Here is a 15,333-nt window from a genome sequence, read left to right on the forward strand (position 1 = left end):
AAAAAAAAAAAAAAGGTCAAAATTTGTCTTATCTACTAATTCAGTTTGATTTATGAAAATGTTAAGAAAATGTACTACAGATTGTTTCTGAGATGGTACACCACCTAAAAAATTGACTATATTTCTATTCTCTCAAATTTCTATGCAGATATGTCCAGGAAGCTCATGAAAACAGCGGATGAGAAGAGGTCCAGGAAGATGTCAAAGGAAACACTTTTCTAATCAAATCTTCTCAGACATACATTATTGGACAAGAGAAAAGGAGAGGAGGAAGGAAGTCAGCAAACTTGGTACATACACAAATTTGTTATTATAAGGGTATTTCCATTTTCGGGTTTTTTCCCATCAAGAAAGACCATGGTAATTTCAAGAATCTCAATTTTAAAAAGTAAATAGTGACTATGTATTAAGTACAATCCTTCAAAATAATCTAAAATTCTAGTAAATTGCTATAAAATTTTGCTTTTCCCTCTCCCAATACTTAGCAAATATTATAAGTAAAAAACATATATTTCTTGTTTCTTACCAAATCATTTATCAACTCTTTAACCTCTATTCTATAAAAATGTAAATACAGGTGATAGTATTGTTTAAGAGAAAAGAAGAAAGGAAGCGAGCTATTTGTAATTTGAAAAATGCTGTGTATGAATAGTGCATAATCCCTATACTCACGAACCATTTTGAATCATAACATTTGGTAGGCACCTCCTCAACTTAATTATATACTTGTAGGCAAACTAGTTACACAGCTAGATTAACATCACTGTCATGGCATCATAACTGTTTCCTGGTTTGCAATGCATTGAGCTATAGTGGTTAGTGCGAGGTTGTAAGCATTCAAATGATTTAGCGCTACAGCACTCAACTGCAGAACCTTGGAAGCTATCTTCATAGAGGCTCCTACAACAGCTGAGACACATGGCCTGAGGAACCGAGAGCTCATTAGTTACTTCCATACACAAAGTATGACACCAGCACCACTTAGAGCATGTCACTCGTGCAATCATAGGGAATTAAAACATTTTACTTTTGAGGAGTTGGAAGAATAAGTTTATGTAAGAGACCTTGAGAATGCAAATTATTCTCATAAATATCAGGAGAAAAATAATAGTAGAAAACCATTTAGACACCAGATTATTAAAAAAAAAGAATTTTGATATTGCCAAAGAATAACTAAGGAGAATGGGTTGTGTGATGTTTGAAGAAATATGGCTATCTTTGTTTACTAGTGTTTTTGTGTTTAGGGATAATGAAAAGTATTGCTGGTGCATAGTTTTATGATTCAAGCAATAAATTACTCAGCACAACACCATAAGGCTTGCCTAATATACACACATTATTGCACTTCTGTGTATAATTTTAAAAACAAAACAAATCCAAATTCTGACTCTCCATATAAGCTCGTAGAAAAACATTTGGCACAGTATGTGAATAACTAACTGATATTTCACAAAAGTTCCCTTTAAAGAAACCATTTTTTATTGATTCTATCTAGTGATAAAATATTGCTATTCTTTTTAAAGACATCTGGGATTTAAACAAATTGCACTGTTTTTAATTAAAGAAATCATATAAGTAACAAATAACTAGGTGCTTAATGCAAACAATCCAGAAATGTCTGGAGAAAAGTTATATTCACCTTTGCCTCCTGTTGCTTTATTCCCATCCATCAATTCCACTTCTCTCCCAAGAATTAACTACTAATTACAGTTAGAAATTTATATTTTCAAACTATTGTATATACATATAATTCAAATATATATATATATATACTATGTGATGTGTATTCACATCTGTATATAAGTTGCTGTTTTTCTTAAATCTCAAATGGTATAATAAAGTATCAATTTCTCTTACATGCCTTCATATCCTAACCACTGTGTCTTGCAGATGTTTTCATGTTAGAACAAATATGACTATTTCATTGTTCTAACAGATACACTGTAACCATTCTTCTCCTGATACATATTTTTGTTGTTTCTCTTTTCTCACCATTGCAAATTGCACTTACATAAACATCTGTGTGTGTACATACCCACATACCAACTTTGTGCTTCTGTGTAAGCATTTCCTTAGGCAAAATTTTAGAAATGGAATTGCTAGATTTCCATTCTGTTAATTTTTCAAAAGGATGTGTTTTTAAAGTAGCACTCTACATAACTTTTTTCACTAAGTATTCATCCTAAGTAATCTTTATGTTGTTTCTTTTCAAATGTAATAAAAATTCATATTCTTCAGAGGCAAGGTTTCTGATCTTTCATCTAGAATGAAGTCATACTATCCACTTTCCCTTCATAGAATAAAATTTAAAAAGTAGGTCCACTATTGAGCTATCTTTTGACTAAATTTACCATAATTATACATTTATGTGGGATCTACCTCCTTCAGTTTATTTAAAAGAAAATTAAATTTTCAACAATTATTTTGATTTGGAAATATATACTAATAAATTTCTATAGTCTTATAAAACATATTAGGTTAAACAACTTATACAGCCAAATGTTTACTAATCTCCAAAATGTCAAATAGAGTATTTTATTTATGATGCTTGAAATGACAAGGAAAAATTATATTCAGTGCCTCTTCTAAGACAACATTTTAGACCCAAAAGTATTCATCAGTTCTGAGAAGCATTATTATGTATGCTATTATTTATGATTGTTATTTCTTACTATTGCTATAAATAGTAAAAAAAAAAAAAAAAAAAAAAAAAAAGAATTCTTCTTTTTGGCAAGGCTATACAAATATCTATCTGACTCTCAACATTCTCATAATCAACAACAATAAAAATAATTGCACTGATATTAACAAAATAACCATCGATGTAAAAAATATGAAAAGTTAAAGAGGAAAATAGATGAAATGCTAACATTTTTATATATACTGAAAATATTTCATTAGTGTTAAGATGGACACACATGTAACTGGCAGGGGGAAATCATATTCTAATTAACTGCAGACGACACCAGTGACTTACCTTCCCAGTGTCACAGTCAGTTCCATCCATCGGGGGGTCCAGCTTGGTTCTGCATTCTTTCTCACCTTCCACCTTGCACCACAACCCTGTGCAGATAACATGCTGAAAACAAGGGCATAATAACTGATAAGGGAACAGTATCATATTTTTGAAGTTAAATCAATCATTTTTGAGAAAACTATTTCAATAGAACAGAAGTTATTTGAAAAAAATATGCTTTAATATTGAACTTACGACTAAAATCACATAAGGCTTATGTATAGTGATGAGAAGATTGATACATAAAAACAGAAAATCTGTTCAATATATTTCAGTATGTTTACATTTCTTTTAATAAAACACAGAAGATCATGCGACATTAAGTAGCTATCATACAACAGAAAAGGGTACGCTAGAAATCATTATTTATACCATTACACGGACCAGGTTTGGGGAATTAAAATGCCTCCTATCCACTGCCAGTGTCATGATTTCATTGTACACTCTTCGCCCTGACACAATACAGAGCACTCAGTGGGTGTACTTCCATAAATGATCAGTCATTTTACCTCAGGAGGAATGAGTTCTAGATCTCCAGGATACAATGAACTTTTTCTAGGGAGAAGTTGAAAGGAATTAAAAAATAATAATAATGATGACTGAGAAAAAGCAGCAGAAACAGAGACAATGAAGAAGAGTGCTCCGAGGAAATGCAGGCGGGAGGACAGTCAGAAACCGAAGCCACAGCTGTAACTGTGGCCGCCCCAGAGACACAGACAAGATCAGGCGCAACTGCCATATGCTATTTCTTTAAGATGGCTGAAGTTTTTAGGCATAAGTATGTTACTAACCAATTGCACAGAAATATGAAATCCATGAGGAATATTTAAAGGTGATGAAAGCAATCTATAGTGAATATGATTATGTTGCTATCTGTCCAGATATTTGGAGAAGAGGGTGGAAGCGAGCAAGTCAATAAAGACAGAGAAAAAGGTAAGGACAATGTGAAAGGCAGGGTCACTCAGGGGAGGAGGTCAGTTTGATGGAGGAGGCACACCGTGGAAGGGAGCGTGGACAAGATTTGAAAGACATAAGAACCAGATCTTGCCAGGAAGGACAAGGGACTGACTCCATGTCTGGAGAGAAAAAGAAGCCACTTAGCAGTTGACCAGCAGGTTAAGAGAAAAAGGCTATTTTATTTTAGGAGGTTTACTCTGATGGTGGTGCTCAAAACAGCCTGAAAACTATGGCAGCTCTAGCCGGTTTGCTCAGTGGAAAGAGCGTCAGCCCAAGGTCTGAAGGGTTGCAGGTTCGATTCTGGTCAAGGGCTTGTACCTGGGTTGCAGGCTTAATCCTGGGCCCTGGTCAGAACGTGCAGGAGGCAACCAATCGCTGTGTCTCTCTCATATTGCTGTTCCTCTGTCTTCCACTCTCTCTCTAAAAATCAATGGAAGACTATCCTCGGATAAGGATTAACACAAAAACAAACAAACAAAAACAACATGGCAAAGTTCAAATTAATTTATGACCCAAATCTGGGAAAGATATATTTAACCTGTTACAACTCTAACAATGGATTTGTCCACAAACCCCAAAATATTATTTTCCTATTATTTCTTTACTTAAATATTCCAATTTCTGACATGTTTGTAAGGTCTTAAAAATTTAACAGTCAATGCAACAGTGTGATATATTTTATTTATGTTGCTTTATCGACTATGACAGATAGTTTTCTGCTTCAAAATATTTTATACAAGTATATTTTGTATGCTTTTATTTGTACATATCATTCATCAAAAAAATTCATCCAGCAACTCTTTTTAAAAATCCCTAAATCAAATCTGTACAATATGTTAGACTCTTGAAAATAAAAAAATAGGTTATTTGTTTGATGTACTTTTGTGGACACATTTCTATCTGAATTAACAGATCTCTAATCTGAGAATTTTAGTTCCTAGAAGTGTTTTTGTTTTGTTTTTTTCCTTCTGAGACCTTTCTGTTAAGGATGTTTTACAATCATGGGGTCAACTGTTGAGTTTTCTGCCAAGGAAGAGTGTTGCTCTGCTCATATTCAGTAAAGCTTAGTTGTGTGAAAACAGGAATTATTTCAGTCCATTCGTTAGGTAACCAGTGCACACTGAATTAAAAAGCCAGTCTTCCGTTCTGTAGTTTTAGGATAAGACTTGCCTGTTGGACACTGTTGGTGGTCTGAATTCTGACCTTCCACCATTATCTACTATTCAAAACAGCAGGTACTTTAATTGATTTCCACTTGAGGCACTGAGAGCATAAAAGCAAACTTGGCAGCTTTTCAAGATAAGCAAGTCCTGGAGCATAAATCTCTCAAAGAGGGACTCTCTTTCCCCTTTATGCTCCGCAGGCCTTGGGGTCTCATGGTAAGTAAATCACCGCCTCCTTTTAAAAAATAACTCCTATTCAAAATTTCAAACCAAACTGTCTAAAGTAAAGCAAGAAAATGTTGAAGAAATCCGTTTTTTACCCTGAGTGGAATATCTGGGACGTGTGCTATTAGAGCTTTGTAATCTCGAGCCCTTTCTTAAGATAATGAGGGGCAGGGTGGGCTATTGTGTTAGAACCAAGCAGTCACCATAGGTTACACAGTCAGAGTTGAATTTTTTTCTCCAAGTTAATTGTTGGGACCACTTAATATGTCAATTAAGAAAAGAACTTTCAAGCTTAAAATGCTTTGTGTAGGAATCCAGAACAGAAATGTACAACTCAGCATTTCCTAGCAAACTAATAAAAAATAATGCAGTATCCCTTTTTTATTCTTCCATAACAGGAAAAGACCATGAAAAGCACATAGTATGAATCTGGAGGTTTATCTCAAGTAGGCTTTTTAAATGTTTACATGAAAATAATGTTTTAAAACAAATAATTTAAATGGAAGATTAATTGCTCATATAGAAATACCATAAAATTTATCTTCAAGGATAACTTATACCTATGTCTTTCTTTATAGCAAATAGTTCCATTAAGATGTTCCGAAATTTATGTTAAAATAAAACACTTAAGTGCCTATACGTGAAAGAAACAATTAAATCTTGAACATGTAACTCCTCATTCTTCCCAAAATTATCTTCCAAAATACAGTTTCAATAACTTAAACTTTTGATTGAAAGTGTAATTCAGTATAGGACAGTATTTTCAAAAACAGTGTTTTCCATTACAGAACACCTTAGTATCATTAAAAATGGAAGAGAAGAAGAAAGAGAAAGAGCTATTCTTAAAAATCAAAAAACAAAAGACTCAAAAGGAATAATAAAAAGCTGAAATCTATTCCTTATAAATACTAAATAAAATTGAAAATTAGCAAGAAAAGAGAAATTAGCAAAACAAACACTATTAGTAATAAAAAATGAAGTCATACTAACAGACAATGTAAAGTTTAAACAGAAATAGGGTGATTAAGAGGTTCATGACAATAAACTTGACAACTTACATAAAATGAAAGAATGGGTTTTAAAAAAAAAACAAAACTTACTAAAATGGTCCCAAGAATCTATAGAAAAAGCTGAACTGTTTTGTAACCATATGATAGTTAAAACTGATTGTTAAAAATCTCACAAAGAATACATCTGGTCCAAAGACTAACAATCTTGCAAGAAACTTAAATTCTCAATTTACATAAACTCTCTCAAGAAAAAAAAACAAAAAAACTTCTAAACACACTTTATGATATCCAAGCCAGAAGGGATTGTAAAAGAAAGTTAAAATAGTGATCTACCTCATTACTAACTTAAATTTAAATAACAAATGTTAACATACTGAGTCCAGCAATGCATAAAAAATGCCATGTGCGATGACCAAGGTGGCTTTTTCCTTGGAATACGAGGTTACTGCAACACTAGAGATTTGATTAGTGTAATCAAGCACATCAGTAACTTTGAAATCTATGATTTTGATGTCTATGGGTACAAAGCATGCGATGCAATTCAACATCCATTAAAACATTCATTAAAAAAAATCTCAGTAAATGGGCCATTGAAGAAAATGTCTTCATGATTAATGGACATTTATGAAAATCTTCAGCAAACATCATAAAAAAAAACAGTGAAATGTTGAAAGTTTTCTTTTAAGATTAGGAAAATGAAAAAGATGGCATCTTGGTACCAACTTTAGGAAGTGAATACATAATATATCAAAAATGACAAGAGGAAAAAAACTGTCATTATAGACTCCTCAACTTAGCTAAAATCTTATTTAAAATCAAAGGTTAAATAAAGACTCTCAAGGAAACAAAACTGAGTGTTTACTACCAACAGAACTGTCCAAAAGGAATTTCAAAACGATGTACTTCAAGAAGAAATAGGATCTGATAGCAAAGGACTAAAAGGCAATGTGAGCAAAGAGAGTGATAGAAATGAGGATAATTCTACATAAACATTGACTACATAAAGCAACAACTGGATTTCAGCCATCATTATAAACCTTCCTTGTAGTAGGAGAAATACTAGAAATCTAGCTCACTTATATCTCAAAAATTTATCCCTTTACAGATGAGATTTGGCGGCTAACAGTTCGATAAGTTTGTCTTTCCTTCAACCTCCCAACTCCACATACTTACAAAGATTGCTAGCGCAAGAGTTAATAGACATGGGAAGAAAAATGTACTCTGCCTAATGAACAAATGAAGTAGCATGGTGCAATAGAGCACATCAGAAAGTGTTAAGAAGAAGAAAAAAAAAGTCAAGGTGTGGCCCTGGACCAGTATCTCCAGTGGTTAGAGCAATGGTTAGAAAACTCATTAGTCAACAGAGCCAAATATCAACAGTACAACGAATGAAATTTCTTTTGAGAGTCAAATTTTTTAAACTTAAACTTCTTCTAATGCCACTTCTTCAAAATAGACTCGCACAGGCCGTGGTATTTTGTGGAAGAGCCACACTCAAGGGGCCAAAGAGCTGCATATGGCTCTCAAGCTGTAGTTTGCCTACCACGGGGTTAGAGCATTGCCCCAATATGCCAAGTTGTGGGTTCAATCCCAATTAGGGCACATACAAGAATCAACCAATGAATGCATAAATGCATGAAACAACAAATCTCTCTCTCTCTCAAATCAGTAGAGAAAATTTAGAGAGAAGAGAACTGTTAATAAAGTTAATAAAATCCAAAGAATGAAAAGTGGAAAGAAACTATTAAGAATATTTGGGGGGAAAAAGATCCAGAATTCCTTACTATGAAAGAGATAGATATAAAGATCCCGCTTCTGGAATGGAGGAGTAAGTTTCCAGAAGACAAATCCTTCTGGAAATAACCATCATAAACAAAAAGCAACTTCCTGGTGGCTGTGGAGAATGATAAAAGCAGGTATATTTTTTAGGGAGCTGAAGTTGTGGCACAAGTTGAGTTCACCATTTTTGTAGCTTTGACCTAATAGTGGCTTATGCTCATGGTATGACAATTGGTGGCTCAAGCAACAGTGAAGACAGAAACTGGGCCCGGCCAGTGTGGCTCAATGGTTGAGCATTGCCTCATGAACCAAGAGGTCGTTAGTTTGATTCCTGGTCAGGGCACATACCCAGGTTGCAGGCTCAATAACCAGTAGGGAGCATGCGGGAAGCAGCCAATCAGTGATATTTCTCTCTGATCAATGTTTCTATCTTTCTATTCCTCTCCCTTCCTTGCTCTCTAAACATCAATAAAAACATTTTTTTTAAAAAAACTGAAAGGACAATCCTAAAAGGAAAAAGAGTTAGAGAAGCCTAAACCATTAGCTGGCACAAAACCCATACAGACATGATAAGGGAAGAGTGAACTTATCCAAGACATGAGAAGCCACACACTGTAGGCACGACAGAGTTTCCAGTTTGAATCAAACAAACTTAATTGCCTCTGAAAACAAAACTTTTTGGAGGAACAAAAGGGATCAGCAATTTTTTTGGTACAGTGCCAAATAGTATATATTTTAAATTTGTGAGCCGTATGGACTCTGTTATAACTATTAGACACTGTCATTGTAGTTTGAAGGCAGCCAGAGAGAACATGTGAACAAAGAGGGATGACTATTTTCTAGTAAAACTTTATTTATAAAAGCAGCTAGTTCCTAAGCCAGTGTATAAGAATTCAATCAATTAATATATAATGTATTAAAGTATTAATATTTCAGAATAAAAACATTGCAACATAATCACATAAGCATTGCACAATTGTTCGAAGTAGCCTTACTCATAACAGCTGACATCCCAGATTTCTATGAAGAGGTGAATTGATAAACAAAATAGTTTATCTACCAGTGGATTGTGATTTAGCAAGAAGAAAGAATCAATTACTGATATACACAAAAACACATAAAGAATGTATGACTTTGGAATGCAGAAGAAATTAGGTTTTATTAATTATAAATTATAATTTCAAATTAATTGAAAGTAGAAAGGAGAAAAGGGAAAAAATGACATAAAATGAAACACAAATAAAATAGGTTGACAATAAAAGTCCTAGAAAACTAATTTCATAGCCCAGCTGGCAAAGCTCAGTGGTTGAGTGTTGACCTATGAACCAGGAGGCCATGGTTCAATTCCTGGTCTGGGCACATGCCCTGGTTGTGGGCTTAATCCCCAGTGTGAGATGTGCAGGAGGCAGCCGATCTCTCATCACTTATGTTTCTATTTCTCTCCCACTCCCTTCCTTCCTGAAGTCAATAAAAACATATATTTTTTTTAAACACCACTAATTACAATAAATATAAAAATGTTAAACTAGTTGATTAAAAATTTGAAAGAACTATAACTTAGTTTAAACAGAAAAGTATAAAATCTAGCAATAGCCTTTCTCTAGTAGACATACCTATTTATCCATATCAATATCCACATTATATTTATATCTGGAGATGTTAAAGAGAAAGTATGAAAAATATTAGCCAGGATGGTGTTTTTAATGCCAGACAAAATGTTTTAAGGCATAAATCATCTTAAAAAATGGAAAAGAAAAAACAAGTCAAGCAGATAAAAAAAACTTTAAATGTGTATGTATCTTGTAGTATAACCTCAACATCTATGAGGGGAAAAAACCTGTCAGAATTACAGGGACAAATAAATAAATAAACAAACTTAGGTATTTTAACCCATGCTTGTTAATTACTGATAGATCAGCCAAACTAAAATAAGCAATAGATATTTTAAATAATATTAGTATGCTTCATCTAAGATCTAGTGACAGATAATGAACTTTAAAGAACACTCACAACCTTTTAAGTAGACAGAGAACAAAAACTAAAATGTATCATATATTACAATGAACAGAAAACTTCAATAAATTTTAAAGGACTGGCATCATACAGATGACTTCATCTTACTGCAGTGCAACAAAGTAGATGTATTTAATAAAAGGTATCTTTTAAAAACCCGAAATGCCTTTAATTCTAAAGAAATACTTAAGCTGAAAGAAAATGAATGTACCATGTGCAATTTAATTGCAGAGTAGGGAAGAAGGAAAACAAAACAAAAACAGCATAATCCATGAGGAAATCTGATGGATTTAACCACCTCAAATTAAAAGACAAAGAATACTATAAAAGTTAGATACACTGCTTAAAATACAGAATTCTCACCTAGAATATAGAAATAACTGCAAATCAGCGAGAAAAATAGAAAATTGAAAAATTGGCAAAAATTAAAATAGGCAATGTACAAAGAGACTTAAAAAAAATAAAAAGTCCATGTCCATGGGAAGTCATGGGGAAAAATAGTTCTGAGGAAAGAAATGAAAGAGCTAGATTACCCAGTAAAATAAGCTGTCATCAAATTCATGTGCTTGTAGACTGTAGCATTAAAACTTAAAGGGTAAGATGAACCTTTGATTAGATGGCCAAACAGGCTGAATCAATTCCTGATAGTTTAACCCACCATAACTTTATAGATCTTACAGGAAGGGAAGACTTTATAAGATCTACAATTTCAATGTTGACCACATGATTTATCAATGAGGCTGTCTGAAATGCCCAAATAAGTATTAGCCATTGAGGGCAAATTCATGTTAAGCCTTTTTAAGTCCAAATTCCTGTTGACTCTGGAGTTTCACAATGCCAAATCCCAGTGACTCAGTCTTCTAGAATTCTTCATAGGATACCTCAACTCACTGTCAACCTGTTCAATGAATCAAATGAGAGGGTTTAGAAGTCCTACCTATTTTGATGTATCAAGGCGGTAGAAGAGAAATGTAAAATGAACTTTCCACATAACTTTTTTAAGTCACCCTATAATCCAATGACACTAGAAAGTTTCCTACACAATGCAGTGTGTCTACAATTCACAATGTGCCTGTCCAAACGCAAAGGCAGAGCCTTAAGTTTCCTGGAGGTCTTCAATTATTTCAGCACACTTCCTCACTGCTCAAAAAAATGTAACTTTTGTGTGGCCACTTCTTACTGTTTCCAGGGAAACATCCATACATCTGTGTTCTCAGCACGGCTATTACCGGCAGCTATTATAATGACTCGATGCAGTTGGAGCTGGCTCAGCCATAAGATGCCAGATGGCCTAGAGGCACCGGGACTCGGGAACAAGGATAGCCAAGACGTTAGCATATTAATGCAGAAGCATGAGCTGTTATTGCTGGGGGTCAAGATGTTTCACAAGCATCTTTACGGCTACGTCTTCGGATAAATGTATCATTCATTAGATCAGCATGTATGTAATCTTGGAGTCGCTAGTGCTTGCGTATAAATGTTTACAAGTATGCAAGAGCAATACGTGATTCAAATACTATAGACCAACTGCCATAGTCTCTTAACATTTTACCAGAAACACACGTTGAAACGTTGCTATGGATCCTCATTCCATGCAGCTTGATAGTTACTTATAACTGGAGATGGAATGGTTGTAAGGACGCTTGGTTAACACGTAGAAGCTGTGAAACATAAGTTGTCTGACCTTATCCATTGGCTCATGTAGTTATAAATTAATATTTTATTTAATTATGTGTTATTGAATTTAAGGAATTAATTTGGTTAAATTAGTATTTTAGAAGGTTATTTTCACATTATCTTGTCATATACCCGCAAGCCTGGAAAATAGTGTGGGCTCAGTTCCAAGCCACTGCAATAAAGCAAATCACAATTTTTTTGGTTTCTTAGGGCATACAAAATTCATTTTTATACTATACTGTAGTCCATTAAGTGTGTAATAGCACATGTCTAAAACACAATGTAAACACCTTAATTAAAAAGTGCTTTAGTACTGAAATATGCTAACCATCTTCTGAGCCTATTGGAAAAATGGCACTGATAGGCTTGTGCTACCCAGGATTGCCACAAACCTGCAAAATGCAATAAAGTGAAGCACAATGAGGTATGCCTATAGCTAAGAACCAACTCTGTGAGCAAAAATTTAGAATTACTATTTCATCATTCAACTGATTCATTTATTCACTTAACCAATACTTCCTGAGCACTCTTTTTAGTGCCAGAGGTACAGTGATAAAAAGGATTGACAACTTCTTTGATGTTATGGACCTGCCTCCTAGGAGATGTATTTTGTGTAAAGTCTAGATGGCAGGCTGGTAGATGCAATAATTCCACGTGTATCCACTTTAAGGTATATGTGTGTGTCTTAAGAGGCAGAACTAATAACTATTTCCCCCAATATTTTTGTTATACCCCCTGCCATTGACTATCCTGGACCTTCTTACATGTCTACTTGGATGTCTAATAGGCATCTTAAATGTAAAAAAAAAAAAAAAAAAAAAAAAAAAAAAAAAAAAAAAAACTGCCAAATCTCCATTCCAAGGTATTCTGCTTCCCATTTCCTCTTGTCATTGTCCCCCCAAGATAAATGCATGGCTTGCTACCAGACCCTTCAAATCTCTAAACCAGGGCTGGGGAACCTTATTTCTGTCAAGGGCCATTTGGATATTTATAACATCATTCACGGGCCATACAAAATTATCAGCTTAAAAACTTGCCTGCTCTATTTGGTCAGACATTTTATCGACTAACCCCAAATGCCTTGGCAGGTCCGGGCCAAATGATATGGCAGGCCTTATATGGCCTGCGGGCCAGACATTTCCTACCCCAATGCCACCTTTTACAGGAAGCCTTCCCAGATCACCCCATAGAAAACAGCACCATTCCTATGCTCCCATGCAGGTTGTATTCCCTTTCCTTCTTACCTGAGTTCATACTTCCCCAAAACACTTACCCCAACTGACACATTATATATATTTGCTTTCTGTCTGTTTCCCCAACTAAAATGTATGCTCCATGAAGGTGGGGGTCTTTGTTTCCTGCCGTGTTATTAGTGCACGGAGCAGTGTCTGGAAAGTAGTTGGAACACTCAATAAATATTTGTCAGATCAGAGACTGAGTTTGTAAATAACCTCTTCAAAGGCTCTATCTATTTATCTCTCTACCTACTTGGTTCCTACACTTCACAAGCTGCACCGATTTGGGATCAAAATGATGATTTTCAAGGGTAACACAGAATAAGATTTTGGAATCATAGAAGTCCAGCCTCTTAGCTCTTAAGAGACTCTAAAATCATCTGGAACAGTGTCAACAATAAAAGTAAATAAATAAAACACAATGTATTCCCACTTCTCATTCTACAGCGTGTGGCTGAGAAGGAAAAGTTTTAACGAAGGTCATTCCTTATTAATTAAATGCCCACACCTTATTTCTATCATCACCAAAGCGCTCCGGGGAAAATGTGGAAAACTTCTCTGAGAAAATCCTGCTTTTGAAGATTGGGGTGATTTTGAGCCATAAACTCTACTACAATAAAGTCATCTTCCCCTCCTCTAATCAATGAGTCTAAACAATGAATGTGAACGCACACTTTACAAATCCCACCTGGACACAACCCTTACCTGCATCTCTTGACAAAAGGAAGCCAGCGGCCCGAAGAGAATCTGACATTGCTCGTCAGCGGTGTATGTCATCCCGGGCAACTTGGAGGGCACCATCACGGAATTGACACTCTGCGGGTTCGTCTGGAGCAAGCAGGTACTGGCCTTTGACCTGACAATATGCAGATATGTGTAACATTTTGAATTTAATGTAAAAAGTTGTTATCATTAGCATGCAACAGGAAATATTTCATAAGATGAAAAATATGGTCTGACTTTTATTTATAAGCATTTCCATTTAAGATAATCCTAATGATAACAATAATGTTCAAGATAACAGAATTTTCTGGATTAGCTCAGCAAATCTACATAATACTGAGGTGGCTTTACTATTATATTTTACACATTTATAAGATGAAGAAAGAAGCATAGACTCAGAAATTAGCTTGTCCAAAAGCGATGTGTGAAGGTAAAAAATTAACTACATCCAGGGATTTAAAGAATCTGTAGAAAGCATTCTCTAGTGAACACGCATAGCACGAATATGTTTGTACTTGACGTGGTAATACAACTTCCACTTATGAGGTGACGTTTAATTTTATCATAATTCTGATTCATGTGAGGGCAGCCAAACAAAATCACACATGTTTCCATGTTCCTTAGAAACTCATTAGGGCTGTTGCCCCAGTGACCTGTGTGTTCACATGACATGCTCGGAGCGCTGTTGTCTATACCATCACAACAAAGAGCGTGCACAGAATATATTGTACATATTTCAGAGCAGAATTATGGTAATAAATGTTTTAGCAAAAAACACAGGCTTTCTAAGTTAAATGGTATGTGAAAATGAATTAAATCTCTCAGTGCAGTAAAATAAGCTAACTAGGTGTCTCTATATTTCTTACTTAAGACTTTTGGCTACTCTAAGCAACTCTCTCTTGCTCATTACTTTTGCTCACTGTTTCAGCTGCTCCTTTCATGATCAAAAGGATAATTAAAGAACATGGGCTTTAAAATGAAAATTAAAACAATAATAATGGTTTTCACTTATTTTTCCAACTAGGTGAAAGCTAAGTGTTACTGGTGTTGAAGATGGAAAGGAGGAGAATTGAGGTCTATTTGTAATGATGAAAAGTACCCTTGATCTTAGCCAAAAGGCCAAGAGCGATTGTAATGATGAAAATTATGTGGTAATGAAAAAAAGAGTCAGCGTGTAGAAGCATCTCAAAGGAAAAGTGCAGCTTTGGTTAAAGTGGTTCTTCGTGATGACAAGAGATGTGCTGAGTGATGAGCAATGAGAATGCTCCCTCTGAGAAATTCTGAAGAGAGAATTAGAATTTTTAAATTCTAATGTAATAGATTTTTTAAATCCTTATAATTTTTCAACCTTACAAATCATCTTGCCCAATTTTTAATTTGAAAGTGTGGAAACTGAGAAGAAGATGGGTTAAATAATATGTCCCAATCCACACTATGAGTCCATGGAAGAGCCAGAATTGGGACCAAGTGCCTTGATTCCCAATCTGGTGTCTTGCCCTGTCATGCCACCTTCGCTGGCTGGCAGAAGAAGCAGG

At 34.7% G+C, this 15,333-nt stretch overlaps 1 protein-coding gene across 1 annotated transcript in view; it reads right to left on the reverse strand.

Moving 5' to 3' along the window:
* ADAMTS19 (ADAM metallopeptidase with thrombospondin type 1 motif 19) overlaps window positions 1–15,333 on the reverse strand; it is a gene marked incomplete at both ends in the record, with an annotated part of 195,179 nt that overhangs the window by 80,152 nt on the left and 99,694 nt on the right. Inside the window, 2 exons of the mRNA XM_084886566.1 lie at window positions 2,978–3,079; window positions 13,781–13,931. Of these exons, the coding sequence (XP_084742692.1) occupies window positions 2,978–3,079; window positions 13,781–13,931 (253 nt within the window). The remainder of the gene's footprint in view (window positions 1–2,977; window positions 3,080–13,780; window positions 13,932–15,333) is intronic.

This window comes from Pipistrellus hanaki (genome assembly GCF_964339955.1).
Source record: "Pipistrellus hanaki genome assembly, chromosome: 5".
Lineage (NCBI taxonomy): Eukaryota > Metazoa > Chordata > Mammalia > Chiroptera > Vespertilionidae > Pipistrellus > Pipistrellus hanaki.